We start from the raw sequence: 21020 nt of genomic DNA on the forward strand, positions 1-21020 counted from the left end.
GGGTAGAAGCGGGACCTTTGGGTGACAGATTTCATCTGCAGACCTATTTTCTGCTTTCCCAAGCTGTCGAAGTTTGGTGGAGTCCTTACCACATTGGCGTCCCTGTTCTAACCGCCCTCTGAGATCAGCGCTATATCTCTTCCTTCGGGGAATCTCTCAGACTGCCAGAGGCTTCTAGGTTATTAATCCTTCACATACCCCTAAATAAACAAACAGACAACCAAGAAAGAAAATCAGCCTTGCCCATGGTCCCGGGAGTCCAGCACCTAAACGCTGATGCAGGAGGATGGATAACTGGAGGCTGGGCTGGCCTGGGCTAGACCACAACTGGCTTCACTACAGAGAGTGAGAAAAGAAAGCTGCAATAGATTGAGGAAATGAATGGGAAAAATGATCCTGCCCGAGGCTATGGCCGAGAGCACGCTTTTCTGGGTGGTAAAATTACCTTCCCCTTAAAGACACGGGAGCAGAAAACTATGTTAATGGTGGCTGTGTTACTCCAGGTCAGAGGTTAGCCCTCAGCAAAATGTGTCATCTTTAAAAAAAAAAAAAAAATTTTTTTTTTTTGGTCAGCAAAGTATAGTGGTGCACACCTTTGATCCCAGCACTTGGGAGGCAGAGGAGGCTGGACCTCTGTGTTTTCGAGGCCAGCCTGGTCTACAGAGTGAGCTCTGTGATAGCCAGAGCTCAGCAATGAGACCTTGTCTTGAAAAATCAACACCAAAAATTTTTGGGTTTTGTTCACCACCATATAGATGCTGGGAACCGAACCCAGGTCCTTTACAAGAACATCCAGGGCTCCTAACCACTAAGCCATCTCCCCCCACCCACCCACCCAGGTACAATCGTCTTGGTCTCACTGGGATTCTTCTTGGTGGATCCTGAGGGAGCTGTGATGCTGAGGTCCCCACACAGAGGTGCCAGGATGGGACAAGAGACCAGCTGAGGGTCCTGAGCAGATCTGAGTGAGAGCCAAGCTAATTATACTTTAGAATATCCTATTACATTTATGTCACATGTGTGAATATGGAGGTCAGAGGACAACTTGTAGGCATGGCCTCTCTCTCCTTCCACCATGTGGGTCCAAGGGATCAAACTCAGGACATCAGGCTTGGCAGCAAGCACCTGTTCCCTCTGAGCCTTCTCACTGACCTTTTTCATTGTGGAACAGAGAGTCTCATAGTCACATAAGCCAGGCCAGCCTTCAACGTACAGCAATCCTCCTGCCTCAGCCCCCTGAATGCTGGGATTATAATGTGCCACTATGCCCAGCTCATCTATACCTCTCCCACACCCTCCTGTGTGTCTTAAAGAGATCTGATATGTCACTCAGCCCAATGAGGTCATTGCCCCTGGCCACCCTGACTGAGCCAGGGAGTGCCCAGGTCACAAGGTTTAACCTTCTTAAGCTACATATTCAGCTGCTCCTGGGGACACACCGCTGTTCCTCATGATCTCCTTGACCTAGCCTTCTCTCTGCTCGGCCTCTGTCTGCCCTGATGGGGCCCGGACTCAGCTCTGCCTCCACTCAGGGTAAGCAGGGCCTGCTGGAGGTCGGAAGCTCCATGGACAGCTAGACTCTCAGCCTGCCTCCTTACTTGTGCCGCCTCCTGCTTTCTCTTCCGGCCTCCTGGGGGGAGGGTGCTACCTTCCCCAACTCAGGAGCGTCTTCTTGGATGGGCACTGCCAGAGCCCAAGTATAGGGGCAGGCACAGGGAATGGCATTTCTGAAGCCCCTGCCATATGTTAGGGGTCTTCAGGGATAAGACAACTGAGATGCCCCAGGCACGCTCCAAAAACGCTGATGTCAGAGAGAGGGAACGAATGCCTGGCCAAGGTGACAGGAACGATGTCTGTGGCGTGGGGACAGCGTTTCCCTACCACATCGGTTCACACAGTGTCTGTCTTGATTGAGAGAATAGAACAATTCTCCTGTTCAGGAGTTTCAGTGTGGCTGCAGTTTTCTCTCCGGGTCCCGCCAAGTCCCGGCAGTCCCTTAGCCCACTTATATAATAAACACACAGACGCTTATATTATTTAAATTGCTTGGCCATTAGCTCAGGCCTATCATTGTCTAGCTCTTACTCTTATATTTAGCCCATTTCTATTAATCTATACTTTGCCACGTGGCTCGTGGCTTACTGGTATCTTACATCTTCCTTGTCCTGGCGGCGGCTGCAGGCAGTCTCTCCCCCTTCCCTTCCTGTTCCCTCAATTCTCCTCTCTGTTAGTCCCGCCTATACTTCCTGACTGGCTACTGGCCAATCAGTGTTTTATTTATTAACACATTTGCCATACAGAACATCCCACAGCATTTCAGTGTCAATGAAAACTCTCGGCCTGTTGGGCATGTCCCAGGCTGGGGACAAGGGTCAGCCATTTTCCGGATGGAAATTACGTGTCTTTCATGGTCTCCCTCGGCTGCCTGGCAGTGGCTGTGTGGAGCACTGTGTTGGGAAGGATTCAGAAGCCATTTGTGGGCGCTGTAGTGGGTGCTGTATTGGTTAGTGATGTCTGCCAGGAGCCCTGGGAGGGGGTGGGTCAGAGCCCTTTGTATGATCCCCATTTGGCCCCTGTCGCCATCTGGTGGCCAGTAGCTGATCTTCAGTAAATGAGTTGATCTGAAGGCGGCTGTCTTCAGTCATTATGGAGGTGGGAATTGGCCAGCAAACCGGAAAAGAGTTTCTAATCCACACTGTTCCCAGGAGTCAGAGAGTCCTTTGGAAGGTGAAGAGAGCGTGGGTACTTTGAAAAGAAACTTCCTAGATGATTCCAGGAACTTGAGAAATTGCCCTGGAAGAACTTGGCCTTGGGAGGAACAGACCAGCTTGGCAGGAAGTGGCTGGGCCTTCCTAACAAGTTACTCTTGTCTTTCAGGGACACAATACAGCGGGGTTAAAAATCCTCTCGAGGAGCCAAGCGTGGCCATGCACACCTGCAACCAACCCGAACATTCTAGTGGTGGAGGCAGGCAGGGGATCAGGAGTTGAGAGCAAGCTTAGACTGCCCATGGAGTTCAGGGCCGTCCTGGACTGTGTGAGACCCTGTCTAGAGGGGCAGGAGGGATTTTTCTAGATTGATTTATCTGGCTTTGGGGATCATGGAGAATGTGGAAGGTGGGTCTGTCAGTGAAGGCTCCGTGTGAGATGGAAGGTGGTAGAACACAGGGTGATATTAGACTGTCTGTACAATCCTTAGTTGCTGTCACTGTGTGACTGAGCAGTAGGCTGGGAGTCTGGAGGCCCAGGTCCCTTCCATTCCTAGCTTCCGTGGGTCTTTGTTTCCTCAATGGATGGACTGAACAGCCCCCACTTAAGTCTAAGTTCTAAGGGTGTGTGTGTGTGTGTGTGTGTGTGTGTGTGTGTGTGGTGTATATGTTTGTGTGTACATGTGTGTAGCTGGTCAGAGGTAGACAATAGTGCCTTTCTCTATTGCACTCTTATTTTTTTTGAGGCAGGGTCTCTCACTGAACCTGGAGCTCACTGATGGGGCTTGACCAGGTGATCAGTGAGCCCCGGGGCTTCTCCTCCTGCCTCTCCCTCCCCGGTGCTCGGATTATGTCCCACACCACCACGCCCAGCTTTATGGCGCGTGTGCACAGGTGAAGTGTGTGGAGCGTTGGGCCATGACCTGCTTGTGGGGGTCAGGAGAAGCGTATGTGGCGTCTCTTCACTCTCTGCACATTTGTGTGTTCTGGGGATTGGAATCGGGTCTCCGGGCTTATGTGACAGGAACCTTTCCCCTCTGAGCTGTCTCGCTGGCCCATAACTGTCTCTAGGGATCTGAACTCAGACCCTCATGGTGCCAGGCAGGCAGGCAGGCTCTTTACTGGCTGAGCCATCTCCCAGGATCTCAGTATACTTGGTTCTACAGCTGTTGGCATTTTCTCCAAAGATAGGAGGGTGCAGATGAAAGTATGCCACCTGTTTGGTGGGCTCCCACAACCTGGCTTCTAAGAAGATGAGGGGGTCCCCTGAGTTTCTTGAGCCCATCTGCCTATGCTCAGGATAAAATCAGACAAACAGCCCCTCTGTTGAGTTCCTTCGCTGCACCCCGATAAACTGCTTGTGTGATCCCCCAAGCCAATACATGTCCTGGTAGGAAGGCAGAAGAAACGTCTAGAAATCAGTAAGGAACAGAGGCAGGACAGCCGCTTTCCCAGATATTCCTACTTTATTTTCTGGCTACATCAGTGCAAAGTAAAGGCAGTGGGCATTGTGCATGCACCTGGGTGGGGGGAGCAGGGCGGGGCGGGGCGGGGCGTGTGTTCTACGTGAAGGGGCAGGGGCGGGTGCGTGAGTGGGGGGATGGCGTCAAGTGGCGCTTCAAGCAGGCTGCATTCCGAGACCAGAGCCAAAACCAGCATTAGGCTTGGACGACACAGCCAGCATGCTTTCTCCTAAGGGCGACCATGACAGGAAAGTGGGCGGAGCGTGGCGGGGGCGGGGGGGGGGGGGGACGGACGACTAAACGGAGAGTCAGGGGGAGGTGGTAGTGGGGGACTGTCGGCCACTTTGGAGCAGGCAGAGAACCTGATTCTAGAAGAGAGCCATTTCAGGGCAACACAAGAGTCCCTGAGGACAGGGGGACATCCCAAGGGACATTGGAAGGAACAAGCAAGACTGAGTTGGGAATGAGAGTTTTTAGTCTTGATCTGACACTGCCTGGGGGCGGGCAGTGTGATGGGGCTGGGGACACTGACAGGGAAAGACTATCAAAATGGGAAAAACTAGACTTTCTTCTTGTGCATGGAAGACGGCCCGACTCCAGCCTCAGAGGCACATTCCTTTGTGATAGATTTGTGATCGACTAAGAGGGTCCTGGCCTGCTTAGAGTTCATAATACTGCTACTTGATCGCCCCCGGGAACCTTAGGGAAGAGAGAGAGACAGAGAACAGAGGTGGCTCTGAGTGGGAGGAGGGGCGGTTCCTTTGTTCATGGCCGAAGAGTAGAAGAAGGGCGAAGCGTGGGGCCTGGGAGGAGGGGTCCCCTCAGATCCAGAGCTCTGTGCCCATTGGGGGAGCCAGGGACGAGAAAGAGATCCTGGACCTCAAGGTATCTACAGTGCTAGAAGAAGGCTGCCATGCACCCAGGCTGTGCCCACTGCAGACCCCAGGCCCGAGGACAGCCAGGCATGCCAACAGGAGATGTCACTTGAGAGGTGTGGGGCCCAGGTTTATCCAGCTTGTGAGGTTGCTGACTAGGCTGGCAAGGGGCACCGGCACGGGGGTGGGTGAGGGGCAATGGTTGGGTGGAAGATGAGCCAGCAGAGGGTGGTGCTGGGAGAGAGAGAGCGGGAGATTAGTTTTCCTAGGAAGCAGGTGGGCATCTTCCTGGAGGAAGGGGTGCAGGCCCTCTGTGTATTCTGTGTGTCTATTTCCTGGTGTGTCTAGAGTCAGGGGTGGGTCTGTTTTGTTCTGGGGTGTTTGGGGGGGAGGGCGGGGGACAGAGGCGGCCTCGATGTACAATTTCTGCCCCTGAGCTGGTCCTTACAGCCTGAGGGTCTGCCGATGCCCAGGGGGACACGTAGACAGGACATGGGGCATGGCCTTATATGTGTTCAAGACCAGAGCAAGCCCCTTTGTAAACATCTCTCCACTCCCACCCCACCCCCATCCCAGGGACCAGAGAGGGCTCGCATACAGACCCTGCAGCCCAGGGAGCGGGTCTTTGGCAGCAGTCTGAAGTGGGGGAGATAAAGGCTCAGGGGTAGCAAGGGCGGCTCTGAGAGGGGCGACCAGCTGGGGCGGAGATGGGGGGGGCACTGGGGCACTAGGTCCTAATCACTCGACACGTGGTTCTCATTCTGCAGCTGGTGCCAGCGTTCGATCTTCTTGTCCTTGTTCTTCAGACATTCGTACCAGTGTTTCAAGCGCTCACCTTTGGCCGAGATCCCCAGCTGGCAGCCTCCTGGGGATGAGCAGAGGAGGGAGAGAGGGGCAGGTCAGTGGAGAGGGACACCGTGGCCACTCACGTCCCTAGACTGGGGGTATAACTGGGAGAAAGGCAGTGACAGCCCCAGCCCTCCCTGCCTTTGCTATGTGACTGTCATTATTATCAATAACCCTCTGAACTATGGCTCCCTGCTGCAGCACCTAGCCAGACCCCCTACAATCCTTGCCCAGCTTCTACCCTTTTCTGTACCTGTCTCCACATACCGGGCATTCACTGTTGATTCCCCAGGGGTCAGTTCCATCCTTATCCCTGCCTGGAGTCTCTCCCTGAACCATGCTTATGACTCTCTATCCTTGGCCTCTGGAAGGGCTGGTGAAGGTAAACCCAACATCTGGAACTTGCATAGAGATTAAGTGTGTGTGTGGGGGGGGGTGTCCCTGGTGCCTGCAGAGGATACACCCTCTGCTCTCTTGGGGTTCAGTTATTCTGCTATGGGTGTGTACCCTCATTCATTAAAGGCACATTAAAGGTGGGATCAAAGTCGGGACCCTGAGTCCCAGGTTAGCCCTGAGCCTACAGAGCTGCTGGAAGATGGGATGGTATGAACGTAGCCTTCCCTAGGCCTGCAAGGCGTCCTCTCTGGGGGAGGCCAGGTGAGGGGGGCTCTCTCCAGAGCCGGGGCACTCACCGATGTAATCGTTAGATTTGCCGATGTCATAGTCCCACACTGAGATATCCAGGGACTTTTTGGCCAGGTCGCTGTGCTTGATGTCGTAAAAAAACTCCTGTGAATAGGATAGGGAGGGTTGAGCAACAGTCCCAGGAGCCTCCAGCAGAGGCAGCTAGGGAAGGAGCCTCAGGAGTCCCTGGAGTAGGGCATTCTGGGAGCAAAGAACCCTTCCCACCCCAGGCCTGTCATCCCCTTTCATCAAACACTCCTTAGGACAAGAAATCCCGGTGACACTTTGGCAGCAGGCTCTATTTGGTACTGGGCAGTCGTTGGTCCAGGATGGTGAATTCAGCCCTTCTGGAAGCTTCCTGAGAGGGCGTACCTCAGTTAGCATTTAGGGATTTACAGTAGCCCAGCCTTTGTCTGGTTTTGCTTTTGAGACAGGGTCTCACTTAGCCCAGGCTGGCCTGGAGCTCAACTGTGTAGCCCAGGCTAGCCTCAAACTCATGGATGAGTCTCATACCTCACCCTCAGCCACCACTGGGCTTAACAGTCTGTTTATTTGTGTTTTTTTTTTAAAGCAACTCTTCAGCCGACTTGTAAAGTTCAGTCATGTTCATTGTTCAGACAAACAAGGAAGGAAGCCATGACGCGTTATCCATCACAGCCACCCAAGAACAGCCACTGTCAGGGTGTGCCCATGTGCGTTTATACTGATGTGTGATTTAAAAACAATGAATTCTAAATCCACAGTTTTGAGGTTTCCTTTTTGCACTTTGTAACCTATGTTAAAAACCAACTTAGCAGCTAGCCGGTGGTGGTGCATGCCTTTAATCCTAGCACTCAGGAGGCAGAGCCAGGTAGATCTCTGTGAGTTCAAGGCCAGCGTGGTCTACAGAGTGAGCTCCAGGACAGGCACCAAAGCTACACAGAGAAACCCTGTCTTGGAAACAAAACAAAACAACTTAGCACATTCCTTAAAAATATTTCATGTGGATGTGACGGTTCATGCCTCTAATTCAAATACTTGGGAGGCTGAGGCAGGAGGACCACTGTGAGTTCAAGGCCAGTGTTAGCTACAGAGCGAGTTCCAGGCCAACCAGGGCTACCAAGTGAGACCTTGTCTCAAAACAAACAAACAGCAACCAAACAAATGAATAAAAGTGTCTTAAATGCCATCATCTTAAAAACACCACACGCGGGTTTATGTGTGTTTGCATGCCATGGCTCCCAGGTAGAGGTCAGAGGACCCCTGGTGGGATGCTCCTACCACGAAGGCCTCAGATAGCAAATGCAGGTCATCAAGCGCCCCAAAGGCCCTTTACTCACTGAACCATCTCGCTGGGTCTACATAGCCATTTTCATGGTGACATTTAATGGCTGCCAGGCTGTAACTTGGTCCCTCACAGTTGGGTGTGTAGGCTGCCTCTAGTTTTCAGTCATTAATGCCACCACCAGTGGCATCCACAGGGCAAGATCACTCCATCCATCCATGATGATCCATTTAGGACCATTTCCAAGAAATGCTTTTCTGACCGCTGTGTACGGTGACGTCAGGTGAACTATGAGCGATCTGGCTGCAGGTTTCTTAAACTCAGAAGTTCGTACTCTTGCTGTCTCAGAAAAAAACTCACTAAGGCCACAGGAAGGAGGGTCTGATGGGATATTTGTTTTGTTTTGTTTTGAGACAGTGTCTTGGGGTCTCGCTAGGTAGCCCGGGGTGGCCTTGAACTTCCAACCCTCCTGCCTCGGCCTCCCAGGTCTGCACCCCTTCCCCCCGCACCCCCCCATTTGTATTTCTTATTTGTGACCTGAGAGAAGGTAGGGCAGGCTGCAATGTGGGTCTCCTGAGCGAGTTTTTGAATGTTGGCTTTCAAAAACCATCATAAAAAAAAAAAAACGTATCATACATCTCCTCCCACTCCCCGCTTGCAAAGCATGGTAGAATCCAGTATTAGCAAACTTATAGGCAAGGCCAGAGGGAGAGCGCAGGGGTGGGACAGCCCAGGGGTCCAGCTCAGCCCTGGTCTCCTGGCATCTTGAGAATGTATTTTTCTCTTTGCTTGAGGTTTGAGATGGAGGCTGTCCACAGAGCTCACAACTCTGCTCCTTTACACTCCTTATTCAGTCGTTCACCAATGGGGCAGACACCTGCACCCCTCCCGCCGGGCTGGCTTACGAACGGACGGGTAATGGAGAAGTAGGGGTTCAGCATGAGATGGATGGACAGATGACTCTGGAGACATAGGAAAAGGTTGTGTGTGGGGGGGGAGGTCACACTTATTCTGTGTTTTGAGGCATGGATAGGAGTTTGTCAGGGAGGAAAAGGGGCGCCTGGTGTTACAGCCACTTAAGAAGGGGGCGGTATGTTCAGACTGGAGTTTTCTGCTCTTCTATGGAGGAGGGTATAGGCCCGGGGGAGGAGCCAGGAGTCTACCGCCATGGTTCAGGTGTGACATCCCATGGTCCGAGCCAAGGTGGGGGCCTTGAGAAGACAGGGGAGAGAGCATACTTGAGGACCCAGTGCTCAGTGGGATTCGATGGGAGGCTGTGGAGGTGGCCGAGGGGGCCGCTACCCTCATTCATGTCCACGCAGCTCAGGAAAGACCCTGGGGGTGGCTTAGTTCAGTATCTGAAAACAGCTTCCTCCCCACGGCGTTCTCAAGCTCCGGGCTTTGTGACAGGGAGTCTGCCCCTTTCCTTTTGACATAACTCAAGCCAACGGATAACAAAATGCTCTTTTGAGGTGACATGGAGTATTCTGGAAGGGGTTCATTCCTCTCTCACAGGCAGGAAGTCTCCACCAGTACGCCAAAGAAGGAGGCAGACTTACCTCATTAAACTCGGGGTTCAGCGTTTTCTTTTTAATCTGAGTCTTGTGCTTGGCTTTCTTCCCCATGTCTGGTTTCAGCCAGCTGGGAAGAGACACCCATGTATCAGAAAGTGACCCAACACTGGTGACACCTTGGATGGTGGTGGCCCTGCTCTGAGCACCTTGTGTCTTCCCACTGTTCAGTGCTATCCACTGGCTTCCTGTGACCTCAGGGGAGAGTTTAACCTCTTATGGCCCCAGTGTCCCTGTGGTTGGATCCCGGCTCCACCCAGCTTTCTCTCCCATCGTGCTCTTGACCACCACTTCCCTACCCTCCTCTCTACCCCACGGCCTTTGCACACACCACCATTTCCACCAGCCAGGAAGCTCTTTCTCAGAGTAGGGCACAGTGCCTGCCACACAGTAGGTGCTCAAATCAGTATTTTCTGGGTGAAAACAAGTACTTTTGGGGGCGGGGTTTGACAGACACTAATGATCAGAATGGCTGAAGAACATCCCACCAGCCAAGTCTGCTTACGCTCTTAGGGTATTTTCTACAGGAGTGGGCAAAGAGGGCTAAAACCCTCTCAGGGTGGGGGCATCTGATTTCAGTGGTCACCAGTGGGGCAGCTTTGACAATGTTGCTGGAATAACCCCGAGTCTGGGATGCTTGGGGTGTTTCTATAGTGAATTTGAATGAAGTCACATTGCTTCTTTGGCAGTGGAGATCTGAGCTACTGGGGACATGGGCAGCTGACCCCTGGGGTCTGTAAGTGGGATCACTATGCCGATCACTCTAGGAAGGGGCAGTTACAAGGGTTCCCATGTGGCAGGCATCACACTGGCTGGCTTCCAGCCTTATGTTCAGTCTGCACTGGGCATAGTTTAGCTGTGTGACCTAGGGCAGACTCCTTCCTTCTCTGGGCCTCAATGGTTAATAGTCTAGAGGGGTCTCTCATCCTCATCCTCCCTCTCACAGGGTTTGAGACCCCCCCAAGTCCATCTTATCTCCCATGGGTGCTGCTTGACTCACAGCTTGACGAAAGGGTCTGAGTAGCCATTGGCGTCCATGGCGGCCAGGTGAACACAGCGGATAATGCCCACAATGAGGCCGCCTTGCTGTGTGCTGTACATGAGGGACACCAGGATCTTCCCACGTTCCTCTATATCGCCGATTCGCTCCACCTGCTGTGTGTGGCAAAAGGCGATGTGGTGCTCAGAGATGTGGGTGGTAGTGGTGGGAGGTTGCATTGGAGGGCGGGAGAGCCAGGGCCCGTGAAGGGGTCGGTCAGCACCATGGACAGCGGATGCCTCTAGCAGCCCGGGGCATGCCCTAGGCTAGGCTCGCACATTGGGCCGGAGCTCAGCTTGAGTCAGAAGGGAGCAGAGCCCTGATTGGAACATTCATTGAGGCTGAGCTCCATCCTGGTCACTGACCTTGGCAGACCCTGGCCCTGGTCCCTGACCTGATTGGCCTCATATCCCCACAAAAGGATGAGCATGCCACTCTTCTCATCTGTAGACCCAGCAACAGAAGCCATGGGAAGTAGGCCCTGGAGCCATGGGTGTGTGAGAATAGGAAAAGTCCCCTCTTCCCATGGTCTGACCCTGGGGATGAAGGACCGTCTCCCTTCCCCCCATGAGCCAGGAGGTCAGTGATGGTGGGATAAAGAGAGAGGAGGATGTGGGAGGAAAAGAGGAGGAAAGTGGTCCCTGGTAGTCTCAGCAGAGACACCGCCACTTCCCACCCGCAGCCAGCTCACCTCCTCCTCGTAGAGCGCCATGCCACGGGCTGACCCAGTGGTCCCTGCGCGCTTCATCTGTGGGAGGAGACGGAATGGGAAGGTAACCCTGAGGCTCACCCCCCTGCCCAGGGAGGACCCAGAGCCACGGGGGGGCGGGGATCTCCCAGCTACACCCCCCACACACACACACTCTCCCAATCACCAATGTTTACACAGCATTAACTGTCAAGATGGGGGCAGCAACCATGTGTGAGTTTTACTGCATTCTCCAATTTACGGAAGACGACACCAAAGGTCAGAGAGGACCCGCAGACTGTCCAGGTGTCGGTGAGCCCACACATAAACCGTAAGTATTCATTCACTCAGGCTGTGTAGTTCAGGGCTCTTGGGGTCTGGCTTACTAGATGTTTCTCCTGTGTGGCTCTGGGGTCCTTCTGATGGATCCCAAGGCTCTGAGAAGCATGGCTGTGAACTATGGGTTAAACTCAACCTCCACCCCGGAGAGATGAGGACAGCTGGGAGGAGGGGACAGCATCGACAAGTCCCCTGTCTGTCCTTTGCAGTGAGGTAGAAGGAGTCAGTTCCTCAGACACCTGCCGACCTGGCTACCTCTGTGTCTTGGGACAGCCGTGTCCACTTTAGCCAGACAGGCATTACCCAGAAGCTGGTGATGATGAAGACATGACCATCCTGTCCTGACCAACTGGATTTCACCGAGTGAGAAACAGAAAGAAGCCTGAAGAACCAGCTGCCACCAGACAGGGTCCCAGTGAGATGCCTCATGTCCAGGACTGGCTTTCGAGACTCACTCTGTGTGAGCCACACTCCCAGCTGGCTGGAGAAGCTGGCTCCCTGCTTCTGGGTGACCCTGGCCATGTGCTCCCGACCCTAAGTCGGCCCACCTCCACCTGGTACTCTGCACTTCCACAGCCCCTGCCTGATACCCACAAAGCCTAGCAGGAAGGCAGAAGGCAGCCCCTGGCTCACCGGGATCACCCGCTCGAGGCAGATGTTGAAATTTTTCCTCTGGTTAGGCTTCAGCTTTTTGAGTGAGAACCTGGTCTCACCAATGAACTCATTGTGGCCGAACTTGTCCTCGTCACACACGGAGATCCTGCCACAGAACAGAGAGAAAGAGCAACAGATACTGAGCACCCCTGTGCACCTGAGTGAGAGATACTGGGCGTGGCCTTGGTTTACCTGCAGCCTGGTGAGTGACTCAGTTCACAGCCTATGCCTCTCATGATCCCAACTAACCACTGCTCACACAAAGAGCTAGAACATTCCAGTGCCAGGGGTCTTCAGTCAGAGTCCTTCCCTAGACCCTCCCTTGCCCTAAGAGACCCACTCTTCCCTGCAAGGGGTCACACACCTGCACTTGATCCCGGGTAAATGGGATCACACAGTGCACACCGCCTGGTCTTGAGACAATGGCTTGCGATGTAGCCCAGGCTAGATTCAAATTCACTTTGTAGTCCATGCCAGCCTAGGATGCCTGAGCCTCCTGCCTCAGCCTCACAGTGTTGGGATGCACAACCCTGCCCTGTGGCTTCTTCAGCACACCATGCACATGAATCTTAGCCATGCCCCAAGCTGTGGGATCTACATTCACACACAGTGAAGGATAAAAACCCCTCAGCCTGTACTGAGCATGTGTAGATGGCTGCCATGGCTGCCTGGACAACACAGGCTGATGGCTGTGAGCACCTAGACAGGGAAGCTCCCACCTCAGCCCCCAACCCCCACCTCCTGCTGGAGTCCATGCTGTTTTCTAAGGGCTGGTCCCACCCTCCGCTGCCACCTGCAGGCACCTGAGCGTCTTTCTCTGCATGTCTTCCTCCGTGATGCCATGGTACTGCAGTGTCTCGTTCCACACGGGGTTCCGTGTGTTGCGCAGGGTCTTCGTTCGCAGCTTGTTGGACTAGAGCCCCAAGAGACAGACAGACAGGCAGGCATCCATCAGCAGAGACAACCTGGAGACCCTCCTCAAACATTCCCTTAAGTAAGGAAGCTTAGGCACCTCCCGTGGAGACAGACACGGCTTATAGCAGAAATGATGCCACTCATTCTGAGGCAGGGACATGGGGATGTCTCCCGAGTCCTCAGGAAGTGTCCTCCAGGCCCAAAAGTCCTCAGAGGGGACGGCCTGCCTTCCCTCCTCCCTCCCACAGCACTGAGAATGGAACCCATGGCCGTGACGCAGTAGGCAGGTGCCCTCCCCCTGAGGGACACCCCCACCCCAAACAAACTTAAACCTCAAGATGGAGCACACTACGTGGCTCAGGCAGGCCTTGAACTTGTGACCCTCCTGCCTCAGCCTCCCCAGTAGCTGGGGTCATAAACCTGTGCCTTTGAGTTCAGCCTTTTAAAAAAGTAGCGAAAGTTTTTCATTTTACTCCAGGCGAGAAGACTAGAAATACACCCACAACCACAAGAGGAGGCTGGATGGTCCTAATTCACACTAAGGTGTGAATGAACAATTGGGGTTTTTTTTCTTTTGTTTTTGTTTTTGTTTTTTGTTTGGGTTTTTTTTTGGGTTTTTTTTTTGTTGTTGTTGTTTTTTTTGGTTTTTGGTTTTTCAAGACAGGGTTTCTCTGTGTAGCTTTGCGCATCTCCTGGAACTCATTCTGTAGCCCAAGCTGGCCTCGAACTCACAGAGATCCTCCTGCCTCTGCCTCCCGAGTGCTGGGATTAAAGGCGTGCGCCACCACCGCCCGGCACTATTGGGTTTTGAAGGGCAGCAAAAGTCACCAGTGGGCTGGAGGAGGAGGAGGAGGAGGAGGAGGAGGAGGAGGAGGAGGAGGAGGAGGAGGAGGGACCATAGCATCACTAGCCAATCACAGCCAGGGGTGGGCATGTCTTTAGCTCAAAGACAATGATGGGACAAAATGTGTGCGCTCGCGCATGCGTGCGTGCGTGCATGCGTGTGCGTGTGCGTGTGCGTGTGTGTGTTTGCTGTCCTGCTGGGCTCCAGGGTTTTTCTCTGCCTCTTTCCCCACCGTGAGAGCTTTGCCTGTCATGGGGTGGGGCGGGGACTCGGGCTCTGAGCAGAGAATCTGTGCAGCACCCGGGGCCGCTGTGTACCTTGCTGGCGCCAGGCAGCAGATGCAGCTTCACATACGGATCCGCCAAGCCATTGGAGTCCATGGGCTTCAGTCCCTGCAGGAGGAGAAGGAGGCACAAGATGGTCAGCCGCAGCAGGGGGTGGCATCCGTCTCACCCAGTGGAGACAGAAAATGACGCTGGCTTCAGGCACAGGGTTTAACAACATACCACTCCCTAGCTGTGTGGCCTTGGGCAGCTTTCTACACCTCTCTGAGCCTGCTTCCATGCTGTGGGATGGAAAGAGTGGGGTGGTTCCAGCACAGTTGCCCCTGGCTGTTGTAAAAGGGATGGGAGAGGGCACCCTAGCATAGACAGCAGAGAGGTGTGGCTGGGGACGGAGACACTCCTGAATCCAGGGCCCGACCTCTGCCTTCATTTGAGGCCTCAGTTTCCCCCGCTTGGAGGATGAGGCTCACACTGCCTGTCCCCCCTCAAGGCCAGGAGAAAGTGACTTTAGCGTCATTTTCTGAGATGAGTTAAGCTGGCCTTGTTCACCTGAGCAATGCTCAGGGTTTTGTGACTCAGACACTCTGTCCACCCACCCTGGCTAGGCAGGGGTCCCACCTGTGACCTCAACCTGCTCATCTGATTGATGGGGCCAACAGTGTCCACAGCTCGGTGGGGTTCAGGGAGTTATGAATGAAATCTTGCCTTTGAAGATGCGCCTCATGTATCCAGGGTTGTAACCCCAGGCATTAGCTTTCTGGCCTCAGTTTCCCCACCTGAATAATGGGGCTAATAAAAATGCCTCCCATCATGCCGGGCGGTGGTGGCGCATGCCTTTAATCCCAGCACTCGGGAGGCAGAGGCAGGCGGATCTGTGTGAGTTCGAGGCCAGCCTGGGCTACCAAGTGAGTCCCAGGAAAGGCGCAAAACTACACAGAGAAACCCTGTCTCGAAAAATAAAAAAAAAAAAAGAAAAATGCCTCCCATCTCTGGAGAGATGGCTCAGAGGTTAAGAGCACTGAATGCTCTCCCAGAGGTCCTGAGTTCAATTCCCAGCAACCACATGGTGGCTCACAGCCATTTGTAATGAGATCTGGCGCCCTCTTCTGGCCTGCAGGGATACATGCAGACAGAACATATACATAATAAATAAACTGTATACATAATAAATAAAAATGCCTCCCTCACCTGGTCACCAAAATAGAGAAGAGAGTAATATACACCTAATCACTCACTATAGTGCCCAGTACACAGTAGGGGCTCAATAATTGCATGCTAAAAAAATAGCTTGGGTGGGAAGGTGGGCTGAGGCAGGAGTTGCTTTGAGATGTTGATTCTTGTTTATCCTCCAAACTGCGGCATTTGAGGAGTGAAAGAGGGTCATATCATTTCTACCGCAGGCCAGCAGGCACAGAGAGGGCACTGTTCTAGATACGTACAAATGGCCAGCCACCTAGCATTTGGGGTCCCCAGCCTGCCTTGGAGGAAGGACATCACTGTCACCCCCAATGAGTCAGAGAGGCTCAGCCACATCCCCAAGTAACACAGTGTGGTGTCCTGGGCCAGCATCCACTTCAGGGGAGTCTGGTCCAGATCTTGCTGGGTTGTTTTTTCTCCCCATGGGATCCCAGACTTAAGTTCACCCCCCCCCCCGCGTTGAGTCCCCCAAGGTCTGGAACTCAGCTTGCTACAGCACCTCCATCCCCACAAAACCACCTTAATACCACAGCCACAGTTCCCACCTCCCTGCTGCTGCCCCTGGCGGACAATGGCATCAGCCGGAGAGACGGGGAAAACTCAGAGTCACCAAGTCAGGCTGTCTTGGTGGCACCTGCGGTGTCCCCTCTGCGTGCTGTGGGTGGCCTAGGTGACCCTCACAGCCAAGCTGCCTCCACTCCCAGGAAGCAGCCACGGGACCATGCCCAGAGGAAGTCCTCCCCAAGGAAGTCTTGCTATGACTGATGACAACCCTGTTCACATCTCTCTCGCTACCACAGTGACAGCAGGAGCCAGGCCTGGGACCCATCCCCTGAGTCTCTTAGGACAACCAGAGCCTCCCTGGGGGTCCCCACACACCTTCGCTCTGATGATGGTACATTGCAGGTTGCTGTTGTCCTGGTCGTACAGAAGGCTGAATTCCAGGGCACCCAGTGTGGCTACAGGCAACACAGACGGGAGCCAAGAAAACGTAAGATGTTTAGTCAATCCACAGACATTTCCTGGGGACTCACCAATGGGTCCAGCCTCAGCTGGGTATTAGGACCACAGAAGAGAGAGAGGGTAGGCCTGGTCTTATACTCCATCCTGGTAAGACCTCTCTCCTGAGAGCCTTCTGCGATCATTTGTATGTGTTTAGTTAGTGACGTCCTCCCCTGCCACGTTGAGAGCGCCCTGAAGATAAGGGCTAGGGTTCTTGATTGACTACCCTATCCCTACTGTGTGCAAGGCATACATAACTACCCTATCCCTACTGTGTGTGCTGAAGGAATACATGGATATCAGCATTTGCTGGTCCTCTTGCTGGGAACTCTCTCTCTCTCTCTCTCTCTCTCTCTCTCTCTCTCTCTCTCTCTCTCTCTGTCTCTCCATGCTCATATGGCTCACACCCTCTCACGCTCTACAGCTTGGCTCAGAAGTCACCTCCTAGAGAAACCCTCCCTGATTGTAACCTCGAAACAGTGTGTGTGAGGAGCTCATCCATAGTTTGACTCTTCTCTCTCCGGTTGCCTTTTGTCCCAATGACCTAGGGCCTGGAGCCACTGAGGCACCTGGAGGTCAAGAAATCCTTGTCGGTGACAAAGCTGAGCGAGTGAGGAACAGAGAGAAGCCAGCTGTACCCAGCCCTGTGCCTGAGCTTACGCCAGGGCAGCCTGGAGGCTGGCAGAGGTCGCACTCGGGAGATTGAGGACGGAAGAGCATCCAGGACAAGGATGGAGGAGGGCAGATACAGAATGCTGCTGGGGACTGATAGGGCAGGTGGGCTCCCCTCTCTCTTACCTGAGACCACAGACCCCTGACTCTGGAGGGCCCCCATGTCAAAGGGGGCAACTGCTACATCATACAATGTGGACCTCAAGTGACGGGAGCCCTGTGATGGGCTTCCAGCCTCTCTCACAGGCTATGTTGGGTGTTTTATGGCAACTTGACACAAGCTAGGTGGTCATTTGGAAAGAGGGGATCTCAGCTAAGGAAATGACCCTCCCCTACCTGACTGGCCTGTGGGACATGTTCCTGATTGATGGGGAGGGTCCAGCCCATTGTGGGTAATGTCATCCCTGGGCTGGTGGTCCTGGGCTCTATAAGAAAGCAGGTTGAGTGAGCCAGTAAGCAGAGCCCCTCCATGTCCTCTGCATCAGCTCCGGCCTCCAGGTTCCTGCCCTGTTTGAGTTCCTGTCCTGACTTCCATTCTTGATGGACTACAAACTGCAAGCTGAAATAAACCCTTTCCTCCCCAAGTTGCTTTTAGTCCTGGTGTTTATCACAGCAATAGAAACCCTAAAAACTGGCCATTTCTGAGTCGCGGGGAGCTTTTCCAGGACTATATGCAGACTGAGAGGAGAGAATTCCTGTCCCCACTCCCTAGGGACAGGAACTAGGGAGTGTGGATGGCCCTGGTGGGAAGGGGGGCCCACCCAGAGCTCAGCTCCGCCAGCGTCCACTTTCCTGGCCTGCACCCTTCGTATTAACATCGCTGTCAATCTTGATGTGTGCTCAGCCCGACACAATCATGGCGGTCTCCAGTTCACCAAGCACTTTCCCTGCAGTGCCTCAGTTTACCTACCCATCAGCCTACACAGGAAGCAATACAAGCTAGGGGTCAGAACCAGGTGGCTCCGACTCCCAGTAGCATCCAAATGTTCTGCTTTCCTGGCTGCTTCAGCCATAGCAGACGAAGAAAAAGCCTCTGTGTGTGTGTGTGTGTGTGTGTGTGTGTGTGTGTGTGTGTGTGTGTTTGTGTGTGTGTGTGTGTGTGTGTGTGTGTCTGTCTGTCTGTTTGTCTGTCTGTCTGTGTCCCCCTGGGTCTGAATTCAAGAGGGATATAGTAGCTGCCTAATAAATCATTGTAAGGATGATCCAGCAGGGATCCCAGTCACGAGGAAAAAATGACTGCAGGTAGGCACACATCATTAGACTCAGGGACTCAGGCCTGTTTGAGGCGGTTGTGGGCCACCAGATAATTCTGTTTGGCAGACGGCCACCTGAGGTGAACCTCGAGAAACCCTACAAGAGGCTTTAAATGACTCAACGGGGCTCCATCCTTGAGCTTTACCCCAATGGGACATGTGGTACCAGCACTGACCACACGGTGGCACTCACCAGCCATCTCAGCACTGGGGAGTGGCTGGCTGGAGCCCTCTCCCAGCACATCCAAGGCCCTGGGTTTGATCCCCAGAACCACAGGATTTTGAGGGTCCACATGTTAGTGGTTAGGTGGCATCTACTGACTTCGAAGTCCCATTCACGCCCTATCTCTAGCTCAGTTCCCAACACGCCTCCTCCTCCCCTGCCAGAGCCACTTACTTCCTTCATCCGAGTCGTAGCTATTGGCCTCCTCCTCCTCCTCCTCTGCAGGTGGTGGCTGGCGGGCAGGGGCCCCCTGGGAATAGGGGCCTGCAGGGTGGGGAGCTGACGACGACGGGAAGCCCCCCGCAGGTCCTGTCCTCTCCTCCCGGGCTGGGGCGACAGCCCCTGGATAGCCAGGGTCACTTGGAGGAGCCTCTGTGGGGACGAGAGGAGACAGGGAAGAGGCAGCGTTGAGTCTGCGTCATAGCAATGTGGCTGGAGGAAGCTTCCAGAATGCTGGTTCCCAAGCTGCACTCAGAATCAGGGGTCCGGGAGCCTGCATGTGACAGCCAAGCCCCAGGGCTGATTTGGATGAAAGCAAGATAAACCCCACAGAGGTCAGTCAGTGGTGTGGACTCAGCCAGACAGTACGAACTTTAACCTCAGCTGTGTGATGTAGGGCCAGTTACTTAACATCTCTGAGCCTTAAGTTTCCTTATTTGTAGAGTGGGAGTTACCGAATCCAAAGGTGCGTTAAACAATGAGGGTCCATGAAAAACCATGGCTACCTCGTAACCATGACAACCAGGCACCTGAGGCCTGCATGTGGGCCATGGAATCATCACGGTTTGCTTGTCATGGGCCAAACACAGAGCAGGCTCCACAAAAGGTGGTTTTTGTTTGGCTGGTTGGTTGGTTGAATTTTGAGTTTTGTTTTAACTTTTTTTTGTTGTTATTGTTTGTTTAATTTGTTTAATCATCCCAACAAGACTGTGAGGGAGGTCCTAGGCTGACTCACACTTCACAGAAAACACAACAAAACACTGAAGCTCAGAGAGGTTTAGTCATTGGCCAGGAGTAACCCAGCAGGAAGAGAGGTGGGGGGGGGGGGGAGGATGCCAGGCAGTCTGGACTCTGAGCCGCAGGAGCCGGCTTGTCAGTGTGGACAGTCCAGGGTTTCAGAAAGTGGGCTGCTTAGGCCTCATCAGACGGGTCTTGGGGTACACAGGCTGAGTAAATGTGTTCTCCGAGAGGCTGGGACAGTTCACACTTGCCTGCACTCTGCTCTGGAAAGCGTCCTGGCCCAGGAGCGGCCCTGCTGCCCCCAGGGGCCCCTGCGAGGGGACAGAAAGGTAGTGGTGATGAGGACATACTTCTGGTGTCTGTCCCTTCCCTCACTTCACAGGGTGGACAGGAGGCAATGGTGTGCAGAGGTCCCTGGGATGTCTGGAACTGTTCCCGGGGGGGGGGGGTGACTGGCATTGGAAAAGTCCAGGTCCAACCTCAGCATGGAGATCTTCCCGAGTCCCACTTCCTCCTCTGAGATGTGGAGGAGGTACCACCACGGCTCTGTCCCTTCGCAGTGGACAGATTGCCCCACCCACCCACGCCTCTACCGCAGTCCTGCCCTCAGCGCGGGGCCTCCTTCACTCCCAGGGGCTAGGAAGAGCTCAGGGCTCTTCCTGTTTCAGTCCTGCAGGGTGACAGGACTGGAGTCACTGCTTGGGGACACCAGGGCACATAGGGGCTGCATGGCAGGTACCTGGCTGCACAGGTTGAGGAGGTGCCTGGCTTGGCATTGAGGCCGGGGCGGGGCGGGGGGCCTGGACTGAGTTAGCCCTCCTCAAACCTGCAGAAAGAGGAGGGAGACAGTATAATTCACATGCACACACACAAATACACACACATACACACACACACACACACACATACACACACACACATGCATACACACACACACACACACACACACACACTTGAGGCTCCACTGAAGGCTGCCCCTTCTCTAGTCTTTCTTTTTTGTCCCTCAGTGCTTAGACCCTCTGGGCAAATCTCAGCAGCTGCAGGGTTGTGGAAAAGCACAAGTCAGCTGGGCCCAGGGATGCAGGCCGGTCATCTCAGCCGCTCAGGTAGGAAGCTTGCAAATCTGAGGCCTGCCTGGGACACAGAGTAAATACCAGACCAGAATCGGTCTCAAAATAAAACAATAAAACGGGCCTGTGGGCATGGATCAACGTAGCGTGCTCACCTAGAACCTGCCCCCAGTGAGCTGACGAGGGGATTAAGTGAGATGATACACGCAAAGAGTTTAATCACGTGATCGATGCAGAGCAGGCACTCCATAAGAGGGGTTAATGTTACTAATGGATCGTCCACCTGCGCACCATAGACAGCCTGCGTTCAACCAGGAATCCTGGATCAGGCTAGGAAGAGAGGAGAGAGCGCTGGGGGGTGGGGGGGCGGGGCCTCAAGGGCCATCTGGAGTGAAGAGGCATGTGCCCGGAAGTAGGCTGGGGAGGCTGACTTGGGTAGCGGTGTGTCCTAGGACTGTGTCCGTCCTTCC

The 21020-nt window shown here is 53.9% G+C and overlaps 1 protein-coding gene across 2 annotated transcripts in view; it reads right to left on the bottom strand.

The window, feature by feature from the left end:
* Positions 1–4455: 4455 nt before the first annotated feature.
* Rph3a (rabphilin 3A) overlaps positions 4456–21020 on the bottom strand; it is a 78717-nt gene continuing 62152 nt past the window's right edge. For both annotated transcript variants that reach the window (XM_028855640.2, XM_028855641.2), the window contains exons 11-22: positions 20220–20306; positions 19732–19791; positions 18695–18892; positions 16250–16329; positions 14207–14281; positions 12934–13043; positions 12110–12236; positions 11141–11197; positions 10411–10565; positions 9399–9480; positions 6584–6680; positions 4456–5910 (exon numbers count right to left, since the gene is read on the bottom strand). In XM_028855640.2, coding sequence (XP_028711473.1) covers positions 5780–5910; positions 6584–6680; positions 9399–9480; positions 10411–10565; positions 11141–11197; positions 12110–12236; positions 12934–13043; positions 14207–14281; positions 16250–16329; positions 18695–18892; positions 19732–19791; positions 20220–20306 — 1259 coding nt within the window. In that variant the 3' untranslated portion in view covers positions 4456–5779. The remainder of the gene's footprint in view (positions 5911–6583; positions 6681–9398; positions 9481–10410; positions 10566–11140; positions 11198–12109; positions 12237–12933; positions 13044–14206; positions 14282–16249; positions 16330–18694; positions 18893–19731; positions 19792–20219; positions 20307–21020) is intronic.

This window comes from Peromyscus leucopus, chromosome 23 (genome assembly GCF_004664715.2).
Source record: "Peromyscus leucopus breed LL Stock chromosome 23, UCI_PerLeu_2.1, whole genome shotgun sequence".
Taxonomy (NCBI): Eukaryota; Metazoa; Chordata; class Mammalia; order Rodentia; family Cricetidae; genus Peromyscus; species Peromyscus leucopus.